This window comes from Candoia aspera, chromosome 1 (genome assembly GCF_035149785.1).
Source record: "Candoia aspera isolate rCanAsp1 chromosome 1, rCanAsp1.hap2, whole genome shotgun sequence".
Lineage (NCBI taxonomy): Eukaryota > Metazoa > Chordata > Lepidosauria > Squamata > Boidae > Candoia > Candoia aspera.
This window is the reverse complement of record NC_086153.1, coordinates 340,238,261-340,260,277: the sequence shown is the minus strand read 5'-3', so window position 1 is coordinate 340,260,277 and position 22,017 is coordinate 340,238,261. Positions and strand designations below refer to the sequence as shown.

The window sequence follows — 22,017 nt, the reverse complement described above, 5'->3', positions numbered from 1 at the left end:
TATATTTCTTTGAATATAATTCAAAGAAAGGAAAATTTTTGGAAGTTGTGGGGGGAAGAACGAAAGCATCAGTCGCTGGCCAGAAGGGGAATCTTGGTGGGCTGAGGACCAGAGGGGTTGGCCCAGCAAATTAGCAACGGTTCGATATCAAGAGGGCTGGAGGGGAAAAGCCAGTTTGGTTCTCCCCGTAGGACAGGGGCTGCAGGAGCCCCCTTAATTTCAGACACCAGGTTTCCTGGTTCCTCTTCGCCTTACCTAGCATACACTCAAACCTCGGTCTGCTGCTTTATTGGACTCCATTCCCACAAGAATCAGTGCCCTTTTATGATATCCCCAAGTTCCTGCAACCTTCCCTTGCTGGTTAGATCAGTGTTCTTCAACTCCCAGAATTCCCCAGCCAGCACTTTAGAAACACTGCCTTAGATGCGCTGGCCTGCTAACCGTGGTTCCTCCTTGAATCTGTCTGAACGTGTGAAAGAGTTCCTCCTTCCCTTTTCGTGCCTCCTGGATGACCCTGATTGTTCATATGGGGGGGGGGGGGCGAAGCACGTTTCCTCTTTCGCCCCTAACGCATCATTCCCCGCATCTCTCCTCTCCCCCAACCTGGCGCCCTCCAGAAAAGCCGGGACTCCCAACGCCTGCAACCCGACGGTGGGTCGGGAACGCCCCCAACTACCACCGGCTCAAAAGCCTTTCCACGAGGAGTCAGCCTCGCCATCTACGTCCTATTCACTCCTGGCCACCTTCTGCATATGCTCAGAGGCACTCTTTTTTCATCTGCGCATATTCTAGCGCTGTTCACCTTCCTTCCTTGCTTGACTGCTGCTTCCCCTCTAGAAAGTCTTCCGGGGCTTCTAATTGATTCCCGTAAACCGCCTCTGCCTTCCAGAACCGCACCGCTTCCCCACGTCGCCCTCCAGCCCACGTGCAGCACGAACTGCCTCCCCTCGGCTCCCCGCCCGTTTCGGTCCCGTCTCTCCCTATTCGCTGAGGTCGAGTCCTCCCCTTGGCTGATTGGCTCGGACGCGCTGCGATGGAACGAAACTCCTTGACCAACGTTCTAACCACGCCCCCTCGGGGTAAGCCGGAGTCGGCGCTGCGAGCGGCTGGTCGCGAGTTGGGTCCGGAGTGCGCCGACGATTCCCGCGGGGTAAGAGGAAGGCGGGTCGGGGGGCAGCTCCACCGGGTTGCAAAGTTACTCCACCGGGTTGCAGTGGGGAGGAAAGGGAGCTAGTTGAAGCGGCCTGCCTCGCGGGAGAGTTTTCCAGTATTCCGGGATGGGGGGGCTGCAAAAATGGGTGGCTGGGATTCAGTGCTCGCCGTGGGAAGGCGTGTGCGTAGGAACGTGTGAATGCAAATTCTGTTGCGCATTATTAAACTCTCAACTGGGATTCTTCTTGTCAGACAAAACCTGCAGATTAGCCTATTTCCTGTACAGTGTTGGCTAACCGCATTGTTTCTTCTCTTACGACGTTTTAAAATGGGTTTTGAATTTTGAAAAAGGGGTTTCTGAGTCGTCATTCAGGGCCAGGGCTGGGTCGGTCGCTTGCACCTAAACCATGAGGATCCTTGTTGCGTTTTTAGAGGGTTACTTAAAAAAAAATCATATTTATGCGAAGTTTGTTTTTAAAAGTTTGTTTTTAAAAGATTCTTCGTGTGGCACTTTTGAAAACAAATCTGGCTTAAACAAGATTTTTAAAACATCTCTCATTTGGTAACCTAAGTAACATTAAACATTTCTCCCGCGGTTGGATCTTTCTGGAATATTTTTCTTTAAAAGAAGAGGTGGCCCTGTGGAGCTGATGTAGAATGAATTCTGCTGCTGATGGTGATTTTCTGTTTTTTAAATTGATTATGGACAGCTTTATATGTTTGTATATTGGTTTTTAACTTGTTTTTATTGGATTGTTTTTACCTGTTGTGAATTGCCCATTAATAATAATAATAAATTTTCCTCCATTTCCTTCCCTCCCTCCTTCCTTCCTTTCTCTTCTCTTCTCTTCTCTTTTCCCTCCCTCCCTTCCTCCCTCCCTCCCTTTCTTTCTTTCTTTCTTTCTTTCTTTCCACCTTTCCACCTTTCCACCTTTCCATCTTTCTTAAACACAGACACACACACAGTCACACTCACCCTGCATACTTGCAGGCAGGCACGCACATCATGCTTCTAGATTATTATTCTTTTCCTTCCAGAAACTAACATTTCTTTCATTTGGATATGAATGACAAAGCCTTTCGGTTGTAGGATATGTGTGATTTTAATGGAAGTTTTTATTTCTGGACAGTTTAAGAGAGTTATTCAAATCAAAGCTGGATGCTTTAGAAAAATAGAAATCACTGGAGGTTCACTCTTCCTGCCAAGAACTTTGGGCGTGGACAGGTTCCTAGAGAAGTAGATTGTAGGCTGATAAAGCTGTTGAAGGCCCTATTGATTTCGAGGAATTGTGGAATGTGCTCCTGGCTGGAAGGATATAAAAGCAGAATAAAATTGCTGCATTGTTGAGACTTAGCCGATCTGACTGAGGGAAGATTAGATCCCCTTGCTCTTCTAAGGACGGACTGCAAGACCATAACTTTTTTCTCAGCCTCATCTTCACGGATAAAAATGCTTTGCGGGATTAAGTTCCATGGGAATATAGTTGATGGGGTTGGAACATTTGACCCTGAAAGAGAGACATTATTCTCTGAGCGCTCACTCACCGCCGAGTTAGAACGATCTCCGCTAGTCCTTCAGCACAGAACTTTTTGTGAATCTGTTCAGTCGTTTCTGATTCTCGGAGACTTCCTGGACCAGTCCCTGCCATTTTCTTGGCAGGTTTTTCAGAAGGGGTTTGCCATTGCCTCCTTCCTAGGGCTGAGAGAGAGTGACTGGCCCAGGACCACCCAGCTGGCTTTGTGCCTAAGGCGGGACTAGAACTCCCAGCCTCCCAGTTTCTAGCCAGGTGCCTTAACCAGGATATCAAACTGTCTCTCAAACCACAGAACTATAACATGATAAAATTGATCTCTGTCCCACCTTGCTAACCATGTTGGCTTCCTTATGTCCAGTGTGCCGAGCATATTAAAGACAGGGATTGGTGCATTTCACCAGCTTGGTTCTCTCCCACTCAGTAAACATCATCAGCTGGTGGGGAAGTGCTCACCTTAACCTTTTTCCATGTGAAAAGGGCCTGCAGCTGGGAAGGACATAAGTTTTAACACATGGGTAGATCATTCCTTCTAATGACCAGTCAAAATTCAGCGTTTTGCTGCGGGAATTCTGTGTAGGTCCATTCCAAGGAAGCCTGACCGTCAGCTGATCATCGGCCTCCTTTTGGACAGGGGTTTAGCACTATTCCAGAAGAGCATTACAGATAGTCCTCACTTAACAACCACAATTGGGACGGGAATTTTGGTTGCTAAGCAAAGCAGTCATTAAGTGAATCCAACCCAATTTTACATCCTATTTTTACAGCAGTCGTTAAGGGAATCACCACAGGTGTTAAGTGAACCATGTGGTCATTAAGCAAATCACATGGTTCCCCGTTGATTTTGCTTGCCAGAAGCTGGCCAGGAAGGTCGAAAATGGTGATCACATGACCACGGGACTCTGCGATGGTCATAAAGGAGAACTGGTTGCCAAGCGCACAAATCATGATCACATGACCACCAGGACGTGACAGTCGTAAGTGTGAGGACCGGTTGTAGGTCAGATTTTTCAGCACTGTTGTAAATCTGAACTGTCACGAAACAAATGGTTATTAAGTGAGGACTACCCATAAGCTTGTTTTCCAAAGCAGCCTGAACAACAGCTGATAGGCACAGGGAGGGTTGTGCTGTGAAAATGCAGAAAAAAAGATGGCCACCATTCTCCTGCTTTACTTTGTAGCCCCCACCCACCCACCTTACTGGTCAGCTCATGTTCAGGAGCCCTGGAGGTATGGAGAAGACCCCAGTTTGAAAGAAAGAGTATTTCCTGTTGCTTCAAGCAAAATAATCCTGAAAAATATGCGCAGGGAGCAGAGAAGCAGCGAATTGGCCACATTTGCCAGAAGCGGCCAAAAGGTGTCGGTCTTCTCCAGCCCCCAGGCAGTCTCCTGACTGCAACATTGGCTGAATGGCAAGCAGAGCAGCACATCTGCAGCTCAAAGAGGAACACATTTAGAGGGAGGATGGCTTAAAGTTGCCCTTGGGATCGGTGGGGATGAGATGACAGCAGAGCCAGGATGGCGTGGCAGAAGAAAGGGTGCCAGGGTAGGTTCAAGCCATGGTTCAGTGCAGCTGGGCGGGAGGTGAGATTTATTTATTTATTTTATAGTATGTACACCTTGCCCCCTGAGGTGAGGTTGACCCCCGTTCTTCTGGCCTTCAGGAAGAGCGTCAAAACCTGGCTCTGCCAACTGGGGGATCTAAGAGCAATAGGCACCCCTGGGGGTGGCGGGTGGCTTAAAGATGCTCTCTCTGCCTTTTAGTTTCCCTCTTTTATCTTTTTTTTTGTGTGTGTGTGTGTATTTTTAGAATGTTTTAAATAACTTTTATCTGTAAGTCACTTTTATAGTGAGATGGGTAGTATATAAATTTAATAAACAAACAAACAAATAAAGAGGTGAGTTTTGACCAGTGGTTAGGCCTGTGGACTTCGCTAGCTGTCAAAATTCGCTCTGGTTTTGTCCAGGTGCTTTTCAAGGGGGCCTGACTGTCGACTGATGGCTGAGCTTTTTGATGTGTTTTTAGTGCTACTCCACTAACACTGGGTGTTTGTTCTTTTGGTCAACCATATTCTTCTTTCTGTATGATTGTTTCATTTGTAAGCTACACAGAGTCCTTTATATTTCTTAAGAATTTACTCATACAATAAAAGACAAATCGAAAGAAAGAAAGGAAAGAAAGAAAGAAAAAAGTGCAAGAAAGAAAAATCTAAAGTTAAGAAATATATGAACTACTTCCAACTTTCTTTTCAACAGATAATTACGATCTTATTGTCCCTAAATATTATACAAGTCTCTTCAGCCCTGGTTTGAAATCAGTGCTTAATTCTTTTTCTCCAATCCCCATTCCCCTTTTATGCTTGGCTTTTGCAGTTCATTTAATTCTACAATGCATTTAATTTTAAATTCTAAATTAATTTTAAATTAAGTTTTAAATTACAATTCATTTAATTTTAAAGTTTGTTTAATTTTACAATTCTCTTCTGTTGATTTTACAACTCATTTAATTCCACCATGAGGACTAGAAATTGCTAAGGCAAGCTTCAGTTAATACTGTAATAACTTGAACAATATTGTTTTCTGACGACTGAAGGAACTGATGCTTCTGTGAATCAAATCAGTCTTGGGGAAAAAAGGGTGTCCTGGCTCAAGACTAGAAGAAAGATGGATCTTGCACTCCAGGGCCACGTTATGACTTTTGTGGGCCTGAGGCACTTTGCCTTCGTGGGCCCCTCCCTCCATTAGAATAATGGTATTAAAAATTATATTTCGTATGATTTTCAACATTTTCTTCATATTTTCACAGAAAATAGGGAATAGTAAATCATACATGTATTATTTTGTAATAATCAGTTGTTGCCAATTAATTATGAGAATTTTTCAGTGATTTTGGGGGCCATCACTGTATGGCTGAGCTTATCATTTGAATTGCATGTACATTTGATTTGCATTTCATGTATTTGCAGTCTATTGTGTATACAGCAGGTCCCTGGTTTAAGAATGTCCCAGTTTACAGATACCTCCTAGTTAAGAACAGACTGCCATAAAGCCTATTATAATAAAATGCCAGTTAAGTACAAAGTTTTGGGTTAAATACACAATAACTACTTTATGTAGATTACGTTTAAGTTGTTTGAGTGTATTTGGAAGTGATTCTTAAATGTTTTATATGCGTAGAAAGGTAAATATATATATAATATACTAAGACAAACATTTGACTAACATGCTAAGTAACTGTTCCAACTTACATACAAATTTGACTTAAGGACAGACTTAGGAACGGAGCTCGTTCTTAAACGGGGGACCTGCTGTATTTTCAAAGCTGAAAGGCAAGGCTTGGAAATCAATAAATTCATTTTTACTCTTCCCAACTGAAAGAAACAAAAGATGGCAGGGTAGGCATGATGCCTATTTTGGCTAACAACAGATGTTGATCCTGTTGCACCCCATTCTGCCACCTTCCCCAAATAAGGAGATAATTCTGCAGCAGCCTTGCATGGACACATTGTACCCTGGGATTGTATTTCTGCGTGAGTCGGCAGAGGGTGACTTTCCTGGCACGAGGATGAAAGAACGGTGGCATTCCCAAAGTGACTAAGATCTCTTTGTGCCCCTGGCAAGGAGCCCACTAGGACAGAGTTAATTTTCTGAGTTAACATATTTGCACAGCACGTCCAGGATGGCTCATTCTGTGTCCTTGCCCTTTTTCTTCCCTCCTCCCTGATGGTCAGGTTCAGATTTTGCACTACAAAGATGCAGCTTGCTTGCTGGCGAAGTCTTTCTGGCCTGCTTTTAGCATTTTTTGTGCATTTTGCTACTTCGTTTCTAGTCATGATGTAGCTGAAAAAGGAAAGAACACTAGCTACTTTGAGGTTTTGTGACATTCTTTTCTTTTTCAGCTACATCATGAGGACTAAAAACGAAGTAGCAACATAAAAGACAGACTAAGAAGAGCAAACGGGAGGGGGGGAGGTGGAACTGGAGACAAATGCCAGACAAAAGGTAGAACTGGCAAATGCCAGTATTTGGGAGTTCTCAAATATGAGCAGTTGAGGTCTGTAAATTGTATCTCTAAGCCCTGCTTTGGCTCAATGTCCTTGTATTAAAAAGTTAAATGACCTCAGAATAGAGCTGAAATCCTAGTGATTTCGTTGTCACATCTGTGCCACGGCCTAGAAATCAATGGATTCTGGTGCAAAAGTGGCACCTGAAAAGGATCAGCACAGGATATGTCCCAGAAATGCTTCAAAAGCATGCGGACTGGGGAATTCTGGGAACTGAAGTCCACCCTTTTAAAGTTGCCGGGGTTGAAAAACACTGTGTGAAGGAGTGGATTCAAGAGTCTCTTGTCACTTGTTGAAATGACCTTATATTCTAGAAATGAGAAGATGGAGCATTATGCTTTTAAGTGTGCCAGATTTAGTATCACATTAAAAGGTTGAGCTTGCTGAATATTAATATTTTCATTGGAATTGTTTATATGATTTTTTTTTCTTTTTCCCTCCCCCTCCTCCTTCGCCGCCGCCTCCTCCTCTTTTAGATTATTGGACTGTCTTGTATCTTTTTGAATTTCACTAATAATAAAAAATTTTAAAGCAATAAGAAATAAAATATGATAGAGCCCCTCCAGCTATTATGTACCTGGCCATCCCATAATTTTAAATGCTCTGAGAAATGGGAAGCATGCTCTGACTACATCCTCTTCTGCTTTTCAGCTTTACCCATGTCATCCAGAGAAAGTGAGGGGAACCATGTGGTTCCAGACGGCAAGGAGTTGGAGCAGCAGGTAAGTTCCTAGGGCTGGATTTTCCCTTCATTCCTGAACCATGATTTGTTTTAACCCTGATTCATTGAATAAGCCATCATTGGTTGGGTTATGGCAATGATGTGGATACCAGAGCCCTGTTGGTAAGTTTTGATGTCTGATCGGCAACTGGCAGCCGTCAAGCCTTGGTCAGCCCCTCCCACCCAAGGCTGCCAGGATCAGTGGTCGATTTGCATGGAGTTCATCAGCAACTCATCCCTGCAGACCGTGATCAGCCGGGTCGCAAGCCTTCCGTTGGTGAGCTCCACCTGCCTCATGGTCTCCTCGGCCTACACCTCCACCAAGGAGACACATCCCTACCTGAAGTCCATCTGCGATGTGGCAGAGGAAGGAGTGAAGACCCTCACGGCGGCAGCCCTGTGTGGTGCCCAACCTCTCATGGCTAGGCTGGAGCCTCAGAGTGAGTGGGAAGGCCGGAGAAATATTCGGGGTGGGGGGGGTGGAGGGGTGAACATTTGGTTGGCATGAGTAGGTGGCATGGCCCAGGACTGGATGGGTCTGCTGGGGAAGCTGAAGCTGTGGATTCGTCAGGCAGGGGGATAGACTGGATGATCTCTAAGGACCCTTCCAGACCATCACCCTCGAATTCTATGATCAGGCTGTCTCGCGACACGAATGGCCCTCCTTTGCTGGATGTCTTTCAACAGAAGCTGGATGGTTATATATATATCTCTATCGAATAAAATAGTGGTGGGTTCCTGTGCTGGTTGCTGGATTAGTCCAGTGTTTCTCAACTGTGGCAGCTTGAAGGCGTGTGGACTTCAACTCCCAGAATTCCCCAGCCAGCATGTTGGAGTTGAAATCCACATGGCTTCAAGCTGCCACAGTTGAGAAACACTGGAATAGATGATCTCTAAGATACCTCCTGGGATTCAGTCTTGCAAGAGCCTCTTAATCTTAAAATCTGCAACGGGGCTCCCCCTTTGTGCACACGTATTCAACAAACATTTAACACAAGTCTGATGCCTAGGCATCACTCCAGCGATCCTGAGGACTAGCACCCTGAAGCAAATATTTGCAGCACTGGTGGCTGGCCAGGCGAAGAAGAAAAGATTCCGTGGGATCCCAGAGGAGCTGCTGCTCTGGCGGGGCGCCCATGCCTTTGTACGGTTTCTTAAATAGCTTTGAGAGGTGCGCACAATGTTCCATTGCAGGGAAAACAGGTCTAATTCCATAGACCAGTGTTTCTCTGCCTGGGCAACTTTCAGATGGGTGGACTTCAACTCCCAGAATTCCTCAGGCTGAGGATTTCTGGGAGCTGAAGCGCACCCATCTGAAAGTTGCCCAGGCTGAGAAACACTGCCATACACGGGTAAAGTGGATTGTGTGAACCCAGCTGAGCTGTGCCTCCCCTCTCTTCCCAGTTACAACGGCCAGTGTGTATGCATGCAGGGGCTTGAATAAACTGGAGGAGAAACTGCCCATTCTGCAGCAGCCATCTGAGAAGGTGAGTAGCCCTTTGCCACCAGCATCCTAACTTGGTTACGAATCTTGGTCTGGCTTGAGTCATATCACAGAGTCCATCTACTGCCTCGGCAATTGATTTATCTCTCTGGGGTCCCCCATCCGTTCTGGAGAAGTCAAGATGGCAGGTAGACCCAGGTGCTTCACAGGGAAAGGATCTCTCAGCTCCACTTTAGACCAAGCTAGAATCCACTTGGCTAGTTTAGAGAAGTTTTGGTGCTCAGCACCTGTTGGTCTCATATTTGAAGACTTCTGTTTTAACATCCTTTTTTGTGTGTGTGACATTTTGGGGCAAAACCACTTCTATGCACTACTTTATTTTGACACCCCCCCCCATTTGTCTTTCTTTAAAATGGGTATTTCTTACCTTACTTAGATTTATTATCTAGGTTTATTAGCTTATTTATTCGTTTATTTAGAGCAGCTGTTGAGATTTTGGCCGCCTTCCACATACGCTCATCAATCCAAAAGAAGGGATCCAAATCCCTGGAAATTGGAAACTGTCCAGCCTTTTCTGCAAAGCGTAGGGTAAGCAATTTAGGAGTGCAAGCTGTTAAAACATTTAGAAAAAAGGCATTCTGACTATAATGATAACCAGCTGTTCCTGAAAGTTAGATTGAAATAAAGTGTTCGGAATTTTTAAGGCTGGTTTCAACATCAGTAGCCATGGCAAGAAGATATTTTACCGACCTAGTGTGATCTTCCAAAAACTAGCAGGGGCAGACCTGATTAGTGGTGGGACGAGTGGCCATCAGGAAATCCCGAAGCTGTAGGCTGGGAAGATGAAAAAAAGGTTACAGAAGATTGATTGATTTTTGTGCCGTCAAATCAGTGTTGACTTTTAGCAACCACACAGATAGATTTTCTCCATGACATTCTGTCCCCAGCGTGGTGCTTCAGCTCTTCCAATGGGCCACCCATCTCCATGGTAACCGAGTCCCTCCACCCTGCTGCTGGTCCTCCTCTTCTTCTTTTTCCTTCCACCTTTCCCAGCATCAGAGCCTTCTCCAGAGAACTAGGTCTTCATGTTGATTGATTGATTGATTATGTGGCATCGAGTTGGCATCAACTCTTAGTGACCACATAGATAGACCTTCTCTGGGTCAACCTGTCCCCAACCTGGCCCTTCAGCTCTTCCAATGGTCCTGGTCATCCTGTTCTTCTCTTTCCTTCCACCTTTCCCAGCATTATAGACTTCTCAATGAAGTTGGGTTTTTGAATTGATTGATTGATTGATTACATGCCATCAAGTTGATGTTGACTCTCAGCAACTACATAGATGGATTTTCTCCAGGAGGATCTGTCCCTAACCTGGTCCTTCAGGTCTTGCAAGGGTGCCCCCACCACCACAGTAACTGAGTCCATCCACCTTCTGCTGGTCCTCCTCTCCTCCTTTCTTCCACCTTTCCCAGCATTATGGGCTTCTCCAGAGAAGGCAATGGCAAACTATTTCTATAATATTGCTAAGAAACCCTTGTATTTCTATGGTTAGGGAGAATCTTGAGGGAGAATGTTAAATAAGTATTAAATGAAAGTTGAACTAAAATCAGCCAAGGGTTTATATGTTCCCAGCCAAGCAGACCCACACACACACACACACCACCCCCTTGAGCCCAATGCTAGCAAAATTGAGTGCAAGTATGACATTTCTTTAGTTCTAGAACAATGTTCCTCAAAGTAATCTGCGTTATTGCATGGTGCGGGTTTAGGAAAGACCTTCGGGAAACAGGGCTAATGAGTTATTCTAAGGTCTAGTAAGTTCTTGGGGAGAAGGCTCCAGTGTTGGATCTTGGTTTGTCTCCTCCCCAGGTTGTAGCAGTCACCAAGGAGCTGGTGTCCAACAAAGTCACGGGAGCCCGAGATGCCGTCTCCACCACTGTCAATGGGGCAAAGGACGTTGTGTCCAGTGGAGTGAGTGGGGTGATGGACATGGCCAAGGGGGCTGTCCAGGGCAGCGTGGAGATGACTCGGTCAGTCGTGGCAGGTGGTGTGAACAGCGTGATGCAGTCCAGAGTCAGCAAGATGGTGGCCGCCAGTATGGATACTGTGCTGGGGAAGTCCGAAGAATTGGTAGATTACTATCTTCCGATAACAGATCAAGAGCTCAGTGAGTGCTAATTTCTGGCCAGGGATAAGCAGCTTTCCCTAACCCAGATGTGCTCCCCTCAACCCTCACTCTCACAGCTAATAGCAAGGACTTGGGCTGGTTCAGAACATCTGGAAGGCTCCGTTTTGGTTGTCCTGGCAATCCAGGGTTCTGGGAGGACACCTTCGAGAAGAGTTGACCATCTGATGCCCTCCAGATGTTTTGATCAGCAGCTCCTCTGTGTCTCACCACGTATGGCCAATGGGAGTTGTAGTCCCAATTATAGGCAGAGCACCCCAGCACGCTTAAGGCAAGTCGTTAAGAATTTGGTTGTATCCATATCACCCACTCAACCTGACCGTTCAATTCATCTGTTTTCTGGGTTCACACAATCCATTGAACCAGAAACTAACCAAAGGGGTTGAGTTCACCCAACATGCTCAACTATCAGATTTTAAAGGTTAAAATTAATCAAGCTTAGTCTGTTGAACGAATGCCGAGGTAGGCCTTTCACAGACCTGGATCTTATGGCGGTTGTGTGAATAAAGCCAAGAGCTGGATTTAGGGTGAGTCGTCTTCCTTTTTGTGCTTTCCTCCTCTTCTAAATGGGGTTTCTAGAGGATGCCCGTTCATGCAGAAAACATGATGGTTTGCTAAAAAAAAATAGAAAATATCAACTTTATCTGATGAAAATGCCCTGCCTAGTACTGTTTTTAAGGTCTGGAATGTGATACTAGCTTTGCAAACAAAGGAAATACACAAAATTTGCTAAGGTGCTTCCACTTTGAACCTCCAAGCGATGGGATGGTGTCTTCTTTCTTCCAGCTGAACTGGCCACCGCCATGGAGGGCTTCGAAATAGCCACGATGGAGCAGCAGAAGGAGCAGAAAAGCTACTTTGTGCGCCTGGGATCCTTGTCGAGCAAGCTTCGCCACCGGGCCTTCCAACACTCCCTGGCCAAGTTGAAGAGCGCCAAGCAGGGCACCCACGATGCCCTTTCGCAGCTCCACCAGACCTTAGTACTGGTAAGGAAAACCTTCTTGGGATGTTGATGTCTTCTCTGAGCTTTGTACATGCTTCTCAACAGAGAAAATTCTTGCTTAATTCCCATTGGCTGACTTGCTGTGATGTCACAGAGCAGGTATCACACAGTCTTAACTCCCATTGGCTGACTTGCTGTGATGTCACAGCAGGTATCACACAGTCTTAACTCCCATTGGCTGACTTGCTGTGATGTCACAGAGCAGGTATCACACAGTCTTAACTCCCATTGGCTGACTTGCTGTGATGTCACAGAGCAGGTAACACACATTCTAGGCTGCAAGCTTCAGAGGTGGGATGTTGACCAAGCCAGCATCATTTCCTTGGGAGAAGCAACAGGCTGGTTTGTCAAGATGTCCAAAATGTTTCAAGGTCAAAACATGTCACCCTCAAAGCTTTATTGTTGTAAGCCGCTCAGAGTCACTCTCTGAGATGGGCGGCTATAGAAATGAAATGAAATGAAATAGATAAATAAAGTGGGTCATTCCAACTTCCTGGAAATGCTTTGGTGCTGTTTAAACCATTCTGGATGTGTTTTGAGCTCAGAATACTTAGAATGATCAGAATAGCATCAGAACCCTTCCGGTAAGGTTAAAATGTTTTTTTCCCCCAGAGTTGGCAACTTTTAAGATGGGTGGACTTCAACTCCTACAATTCCTCAGCCAGCCATGCTGGCTGGAGCATTTTGGGAGTTGAAGTCCACCCATCTTAAAAGTTGCCAACTTCGAAAAACGCTGGGTCAAAACAACCTCTAAACAGAGCGTTGCAAATGCCGAAGGGTGCATTTCAACTTCAGGTGTGTTGAAATTGAGACATTTTGCAAATCCTGGCTTGTTATATATGAGTATATGAGCTCTCCCAGGTCCTGGGCAGTTAAGGGAAAATAGAAGTGAAGGCTAGAAAGCATAAATGCCGTTGCTCAGGATTTTGCAACTTATGGGCTCGGGTGTACGTGCTGGAAGATAGCTTTTTTGTAAAAAATAACCTTTTGGAAAACTCCGCCCATCTCCCTGTCTTCTGCCTTTTGTTAGATTGAACATGTCAAACAGGGTGTGGACCAGACCCTGCAGCATGGCCAGGAGAAGCTCCATCAGATGTGGCTGCTGTGGCACCAGATGCATCCTGAGAACCACAAGCAACCGGATTCATCAACAGAGGTAGCTTTGCAATTCTTCCTCACCTCTTTGGGGCAAGATTCAACCCCCCCCCTTTTTTTGTGGCTGTGAATAAATGTCTTGTCTGAGTTCACACCCTGCACTAAACCAGATCTTCCTGCAACATGCTAAACCATGGTTTGTAAACCACAGTAGCTGGGATTGCCCAGCATCCTAAGCCACAGACCGGCAAGCTGCATTCTGGCTCTGCTTGGTGCATAGCCGGCTGTCAAATTGATTGTCTTCTTTGAAGGTCAATGTTCTAGTCCCTGGTGAGGATGGGAACAATGAGGGGTGGAAACCATTCTGTGTTAGATGAATCCAGGAGAACAGAGGACCTCAATATGACTTTCCTGGTGATGTTTTATAGGTCGAGTCCCGGGCGCTGGCCATGTTTCATGGACTGGTTCAACAGGCGCGGCTTTCCTACCTGACCTTGGTGTCCCAGCTCCAGGGCCTTCCTGCCAGCATCCACGACAAAGCGAAGTTAGTCCGGCACACGGTGGAGGGTCTCCATTCATCCTTCTTGACAGCCCATTCCTTCCAAGAAGTGCCCTCTGCAGTCTTGGCTCAGAGCTGCAAACGGATTGCCACGGCCCGGGGATCGGTGGACGAAATAGTGGACTATGTGGCTCAAAATGTTCCTCTCCCCTGGGTGGTGGGGCCTTTTGCCCCCAGCTTGGTGGAGCTCCCTTACGCACTCAGCATCAATGGTGAGGAGGAGGAAGAAGGCCCCCGACACCAACTCACGGCAGAGCCCAGGAACCTCCCACCCCAGGGATTGTCTGTCCAGAAGGAAGATCCTTAGAACAGTGTATCTCGACCTTGGCAGCTTTAAGATGTGTGGACTTCAACTCCCAGAATTCCCCAGCCAGCTCTGCTGGCTGGGGAATTCTGGGAGTTGAAGTCCACACATCTTAAAGCTGCCAAGGTTGAGAAATGCTGCCTTGGAGCATTAAAAAACAGCTCCTGCAAACTCTTGTAGTTCTCCAGGCTATTGCAAGACAATTCTAAGACCATGGTTCAAGCAGAGCCCCAGTTCCCAGACAATCCCAGGAATGTAGATTTCAGATGGATTGCCTTCTCTCCATTGTGCCTTTGGAAGTTCAGATTGCGGGGTCTGGGGGAGGACCCAAAGAGCCAAGAGGGTGCCTTGGATGCTTTATAAAAGGGGTGGGGGTTCCGTCATGCCACTGTGGCTCCCATCTTCATTATTTCGATACACCCTCCCTGCAGACAGCCCTAACATTGTACAAGATTGAATAAGTGGGTTTTCTCATAACTGAATCCTGACTGAGCCAGTAAAGTCTTTTCCCAAATGTTAACATTTTCTGTCTTTATGGAACAAATCAGTCTGGCTGGCAGCCCCGGGATTTCCTTGTGGTCTCTTTTCCAAGGACTAATCTGACCCTGCCTAGCTTCTAAGCACGTTGTTTAAGATGAACAGTTCATCACCAGAAACTCACGGGGCCCATCGTCCTGCTCGGAACATAGTTGGTTTCAACTATGCAGCACTGAATGCATTGTAGGATCTGGCTTAATAGGCAAAGCATCAGTCCAGGATGGTTTCATTGGCTTTCTGGCCCATTGCAGGGGGTTGGACTAGATGATCCTTGGTTCCCCCTCCCAACTTCACAAACCACACTAATGCAAAAGTGAAAAACCTCACGATGGTTCAGCATAAGACCAGGGGTCTTCTGTTTGGGGCAGCTGTTTCTGGCCAAGACCTGCTCTAATTCTGAAGGGCAGTCTGAAAGCTGCAGTTTTTATTTGTTTCTTGCCCTTTTGCAGAGCGACACACGGGAAATAACCAGTCCTTTTATAAACTGGACAGAATCTGAATAAGCAAGGGGTGCTTCTCCCTGTGCCCAGTCCACCCCAAACAATTCATAGGCACCCAGAGATCACTTCCCCTGACTTCAAAACACTGTCTAAACCAGTGTTTCTCAACCTTGGCAACTTTAAGCTGTGTGGACTTCAACTCCCAGAATTCCCCAGCCGGCATGGAGTGTAGACAGGAGTGTGCAAAACCCATCAGTTCTTGGAGGAATAAGTAGTATCATGCAGCCCCACTCTGTGCAAAAAGGAAATAATTGCACACCCATCTCCACTATTTCCAGGATACCCTGTGGGCCTTTGTCTGGTGGTCTGAAAAAAACAAAAAGCTGTCGCTATGAAGCCACAACCTGGCTGGTCCCAGGCTCCCTCCTCTGTTGCAGTTCAGCCCAACGTCTCTTAAAGGGTTGTAGGGATCAAATGAAGGAAGACCCCCATTCTCTGTGTGCGTACCACCTTGAGGGGAAAAATGGAATAAAAATTCAATAAGAACATGAAGTAAAATAAAAGCCTCTTGCTACAGAAATGGTAGAAGGACAGTGGGCCAATATTTTTGCAAGCAGCCGATTTTTCAAATAGCTGTAGCAATCGTATGTTGCTAAAATGGTTTGAAAGCAAAAGATTATTTTAAATGTTGCCCGCAGGCAAGAATTAAGACGGTGCTGAAGGGGGACGGGGGGCAGAAGAATTGGTCCCAGCAACAGCCCTCTTCCACACAAAAAAAGCTACAACATTGTTGTTTCCCCACTTTCCATTCACTTATATATAAGAAAAAACTTACTGGCAGTAAGATTTGTCCAACAGTGGAGCAGGCTACATATGGAGATATGCATAAGGTTGGACTAGATGACCCTTGGGGGTCCCTTCCAACTCCACATTTCTAGGATTCCGTGGTTTAAATACAATTACCTTGTTCCTATTTCCTGCCCTGTAATTGAAACTGTAAGTCCCGGTAACCTCAGGATGGTTCACTTCTGTCAGGTTGCAAATGTTTGTTTTGTTGTTTATTCGTTTAGTCGCTTCCGACTCTTCGTGACTTCATGGACCAGCCCACGCCAGAGCTTCCTGTCGGTCGTCAACACCCCCAGCTCCCCCAGGGACGAGTCCGTCACCTCTAGAATACCATCCATCCACCTTGCCCTTGGTTGGCCCCTCTTCCTTTTGCCCTCCACTCTCCCCAGCATCAGCATCTTCTCCAGGGTGTCCTGTCTTCTCATTATGTGGCCAAAGTATTTCAGTTTTGCCTTTACTATCATTCCCTCAAGTGAGTAGTCTGGCTTTATTTCCTGGAGGATGGACTGGTTTGATCTTCTTGCAGTCCAAGGCACTCTCAGAATTTTCCTCCAGCACCACAGTTCAAAAGCATCGATCTTCCTTCGCTCAGCCTTCCTTATGGTCCAGCTCTCGCAGCCATATGTTACTACAGGGAACACCATTGCTTTAACTATGCGGGCCTTTGTTGTCAGTGTGATGTCTCTGCTCTTAACTATTTTATCGAGATTTGTCATTGCTCTTCTTCCAAGGATTAAGCGTCTTCTGATTTCCTGACTGCAGTCAGCATCTGCAGTAATCTTTGCACCTAGGAATACAAAGTCTTTCACTGCTTCTACATTTTCTCCCTCTATTTGCCAGTTATCAATCAAGCTGGTTGCCATAATCTTGGTTTTTTTGAGGTTTAGCTGCAAACCAGCTTTTGCACTTTCTTCTTTCACCTTCATCATAAGGCTCCTCAGTTCCTCTTCATTTTCAGCCATCAAAGTGGTATCATCTGCATATCTGAGATTGTTAATGTTTCTTCCAGAGATTTTAACTCCAGCCTTGGATTCCTCAAGGCCAGCTTGTCGCATGATGTGTTCTGCATACAAGTTGAATAGGTAGGGTGAGAGTATACAGCCCTGCCGTACTCCTTTCCCAATCTTAAACCAGTCTGTTGTTCCGTGGTCTGTTCTTACTGTTGCTACTTGGTCGTTATACAGATTCCTCAGGAGGCATACAAGATGACTTGGTATCCCCATACCACTAAGAACTTGCCACAATTTGTTATGGTCCACACAGTCAAAGGCTTTAGAATAGTCAATAAAACAGAAATAGATGTTTTTCTGAAACTCCCTGGCTTTTTCCATTATCCAGCGGATATTGGCAATTTGGTCCCTAGTTCCTCTGCCTTTTCTAAACCCAGCTTGTACATCTGGCAATTCTCGCTCCATGAATTGCTGAAGTCTACCTTGCAGGATCTTGAGCATTACCTTACTGGCATGTGAAATGAGTGCCACTGTTCGATAGTTTGAACATTCTTTAGTGTTCCCCTTTTTTGGTATGGGGATATAAGTTGATTTTTTCCAGTCTGATGGCCATTCTTGTGTTTTCCAAATTTGCTGGCATATAGCATGCATTACCTTGACAGCATCATCTTGCAAGAGGTTGCAAATGTGGACATTTTAAAGCAAAAAAAAAAAAAAAATCTAAGCATGTATCAGGATTAAGAAAAATATGAGGCATAAATCTCTGAAAGAGAAATATCTGAGCCAGAAAAAAGTATTTGGAAATATTCCCACAAAATCCATAAAATAATTTTAAGTTCTTTCAAGAGAGTGTGTCTGTGATGAATGACTCCAATATGGTATACAGCAATGTATGAATAATCTCTAATAATTTTGAGGAAATGAATGCAGTAAATAATATCCCAAAGACTCCAAAATGCAGAGCTGGATAGAAATGGCTCGTCCCCTTGCTGAATGCAGGGGGCGGGGGAGGGGGTGTGCAAGAAAGAGGTGGAAGAAGACGGGGGGGGGGGGATTTGGTAGGCCAAGATCAAGGAGAAAGAAAGAGGGGTGGAAGAAAAATAAAGAAAAGGAGAAAAATAGACCACGTTGGTTGCCTGCTTACCATATTGGGAGAACCTAATCAGCAGAAGGTTATTCCATAAAGCACAATTATCAAACCATGGTTTAGCATGATGTCTGAACCGAATCAGAGAAACCAGTGGAGTCAGTCACTTTGAGGGCTGGATTCACATGCTGACACTTCTGTGGATGATAAGCGCTCAGGAGGGGAGGGGGGGTCTTTTGCTAAGCTGCCCTGGGGTCTCCAGCATTATTTCTGTCATTCGTTCATTCTGGAAGGGAGGGAGGGAGGAGAACGAAGAGGGAGGAAAGAAGGAGGGAGGGAAGGAAGGAAGGAAGGAAAAAGGGAAGAGGAAGGAAAGGGGGAAGAGGGAGGAAGGAAGAAAAGGAGAGGGAAGAGAGGAGGAAGGAAGGAAGAGAAGTGATAAAGAGGGAGGGAAGGAAGGAAATAAAAGAGAAAGAGGAAGGGAGGAGGGGAAGGAAGGAAAAAAAGGAGAAGAAAGGAAGGAAGGAAGGAAGGAAGAAGAGGAAGGGAGGAGAGGAGAAAAGCAAGCTAGCTGACTGGATGATGCCAGGCAGAGCCCTCTGTCTTTCGGCTAGTCCAGAGCGCAGAACCCCCACCAACAGATGGGGAGTCCCAGTGCTCGGGCTTCGGGGTCTCCTCCTCACAGGAAGGCAAATCCGCAGGGAATGGCGAGCTCTCTTTCGCAGAAGCATGAAGGGAAGGCTGGGCCGCTGCCTTTGTTCTGCTGCTGAGGTGGGGAGATGATAGCGGCAAGCCAGGGGTCAGTCTGGATGGCCCCAAAGCGCCCCTCGGCCTTTGAGTTTTGACATTTCTAGGCTGGGACTCGGGTGTGGTCCCAGGTGGCCGGCAGACCCCGGCACCCAGCCCCAAGCCCAGAATGCACCACCACCATTTTGCATTGTATTACATTTAAAATGAAATAAATACTTGCATTAAAGCCATTAAAGTCAAATACCGGTTATTACGTTTAAAATAAATATCGAAAATAAAAGGCACGGTTTTATTTACTTAATAAATAAAGGAGGCTCTTTTTTGGGGGGGAAGTGGTTTTGTTGGAAGACGCTCTGAGAAACTGGACAGAGGCTATCAAGATATCCTGAGATGACCAATGGACTGATTTGCTGGCATTTTTCATAACAGGGATCAGTTACTCTATGTCAGTGTTTCTCAACCTGGGCAACTTTAAGATGGGTGGACTTCAACTTCCAGAATTCCCCAGCCAGCCATGGCTGGCTGGGGAATTCTGGGAGTTGAAGTCCACCCATCTTAAAGTTGCCCAGGTTGAGAAACACTTAATTAGATTATGCATAATTAATAACAGTAATGTATTATAACTACAGTACTAAAGGGTATTAATAAATATCGTGATTATTAATAATAGTAGCAATAATCTCTATTGCCACCCAAGTATCTTTGGGCAGAAGGCGGGGCTCGAACCCGCGAGTCCAGAAGAGATTGAAGACATGCGCATGCGCCAAATCTTCCGACGGCAAGGCAACTACGGCGCCTGCAATAACTCTCGCCGGCCACTAGGCTGAGCTCTCACCGCGCATGCGGAGAATGGAAACAAATCCTCTGCCCCTCCCTCGGGAGGAGGAACCAAACGAGCACCTTCTGCGCTTGCGGGAAGCTAAGCGGCTTAAACGCGCGAGACGGCCTTGCGCATGCGTACAACTGCCTCCTGTTAGTGCGACGGCAGTGGGCCTTCCTCGGAGAGCGCACGCGCACGAGGCAGTCCTGGAAGCAAGGCATTGTGGGCAATGTGGACAGACCTTTAAAGGAGGGCGCCACGTTGGGGAAGGAAGCAAAGTTGGATTCATTATTTCTGCCAAATGGAGGTCATTGCACGCGCCTTTAGGATTTATTTTTAACGCCTAGGAAATTAAGAACAAACCTTTTGCTCCCCTGATTTCTGGAGGCTGAAGAAACGTCTTGAAAAACTTTTTATTCTCTCTAGAATGTTAAAAATGCCGGAGTCACGTTTTGATTTTAATACTGTATAAAGTTGTTATATGCTATCTTTCTACACATCCTGCCTCTGTTTTACAATATGCCATTTCATCTCCTCCTCCTGAACTTTCCCCAGCGTGTTAGCATATAAAAACAACTACTGAGCTTCAAGAATTAGTACCTGACCTTGCTTTTTTTCTCCTCATCCTTCCCCATCCTTTTTTCCTTTTGTATCACATATTTACATCTGTAAGCCTGCAGGAAGGGAATATCCCCTTTTCTTATTGATTGTATATTCATCTGCTGTTGGGCAGAATTAGAAGAAAAAAAAACAGTCAAATGGTATCTGTAATAAAATACTGTATATTATTTGATAAATAAATAAATAAGTATATTATTTAATAGATTTAAAGAGCAATCCTGTACATGCTTACCCAGAAATAGGCCCCATCTGAGTTCAATGGACTTTATGTGTGTATATGTAGTAATAAATTTGTCTGTGTGTGTACACACACACACACTTCTAAAATTGGCATCTAACATTGGAAAAACACTAGCTGTAAAAGTCAGAATTAAATAACCAGATTTATGGAAATGGGAAATAGGGGCTCATTCTACAGGTGGTCCTGAACTTACAACCATTCATTTAGAGACCATTCAAAGTTACAACAGCACTGAAAAAAGTGAGTTACAACCAGTCCTCGCACTTAGGACCATCACAGCATTCCGGAGTCACATGATTGCCATTTGCAACCTTCCCAGCCAGCTTCCAATAAGCAAAGTGAATGGGGGAGGCCAGGTTCACTTACTGACTACGGTGATTCACCTAACGATTGTAGCAAAACAGCCGAAAAATTGGATGTGGCTCACTTAACAACAGAAGTTCCAGTCCCAATTGTGGTCGTAAGTTGAGGACTACCTTATATAACACAATGAGATGGTAAAGACCTGATGACTTTTCAAATGTGCTTTGTTTCTCTTCAAAAGAGAAAAAAGAAATGGTTTTAGGGCAGGGTTTCTCAGCCTCAGCAACTTTAAGACTGGTGGACTTCAACTCCCAGAATTCCCCAGCCAGCCATGCTGGCTGGAGAATTCTGGGAGTTGAAGTCCACTGCTCTTAAAGTTGCTGAAGTTGAAAAACACTGCTGTAGGGGAGTCTACACTCTCCTGCACACAGCCCAAGCCTTGCAAAAAGAGAGTTGGACACACAGCATCAGGTGTGGAAAAGCCACATCAAAGATGACACGCTAATGGATAGGGAGGGAACTGGGGACAGTTACTAACCTTGAGGCTGGCCTTAATTTTAGCCCAGGCTTGAGCAAAGCTGAACTTTACCCAGATAGTCTCAAGTGAGTCATGCTCACATCCTGAAGGTGTTTCACAGGGTTCAGAGATCCCAAGGCCCCCCGCCTACGCTCAGCTGATAGCTAGATACACAGAGGCCAATTCCAGGCGCTTCCTTGCAACACGAGGCAGATGAACGCTCCTTTGAGCTGAGCTCATCTCCTGCTGACTTCATGGGCACGTCCATCTGGTTTTCTTGGCAACCGTGAACAATTTGCTGTTGCTTTTTAGGAGGATTTCGTGTGGGGCTTCTTAGTCTACTCCACAGGCTTGGAGCCACCTGGTGGTCTCCCATCCCACCCCTAAACAGAGACAAAAAGAACAAGGCTTCCTCCAGTCTAGCATGGCTTGTCACGGTCATCTGTGCATTTTTCAATTTCTCAGCCTCATCTCAAAGGCTTTATTTGCTTTTAAGTTAGTCTTGCGATGTGCTTCTTGAATTATATTGTGTTTGGTTGCATTTTAACAACTCAATAATTTTTGTCGTATCGTCAGTAATTTTAGAGAGTCATTTTGAACACAAGGCATCCAAAATGCCAGGGCAACCTATATGTTTTTGTGCTAAATAAAAACTAACAAGTATAACTGGCCAGGGGTGGGGGGGAGCACCTGCCAGACCTTGTTTGGGTTCAGAAACTAAGCAAGGTTGGACCTTGTAAATGCTTGGGAGGGAGACCACCAGGAGATGCCAGGGCTGCAGGCTACAAGCATCTAGAACAGTGTTTTTCGACTTAAGATGTGTAGACTTCAGTTCCCAGAATTCCC

At 45.6% G+C, this 22,017-nt stretch overlaps 1 protein-coding gene and 1 long non-coding RNA gene across 2 annotated transcripts in view; one reads left to right on the top strand and one right to left on the bottom strand.

Annotated features, from left to right (window-relative positions):
- LOC134488509 (uncharacterized) overlaps positions 1 to 22,017 on the bottom strand; it is a 679,404-nt gene that overhangs the window by 364,115 nt on the left and 293,272 nt on the right. The gene's annotated exons all lie outside the window — the stretch shown is intronic.
- Positions 1,091 to 14,579, top strand: LOC134488497 (perilipin-3-like). The gene is made up of 8 exons (XM_063290960.1): positions 1,091 to 1,150; positions 7,400 to 7,470; positions 7,714 to 7,909; positions 8,874 to 8,956; positions 10,783 to 11,080; positions 11,885 to 12,084; positions 13,132 to 13,257; positions 13,625 to 14,579. Exons 2-8 carry the CDS (start codon positions 7,408 to 7,410, stop codon positions 14,060 to 14,062), a joined length of 1,404 nt encoding a protein of 467 aa, XP_063147030.1. The 5' UTR covers positions 1,091 to 1,150; positions 7,400 to 7,407; the 3' UTR covers positions 14,063 to 14,579.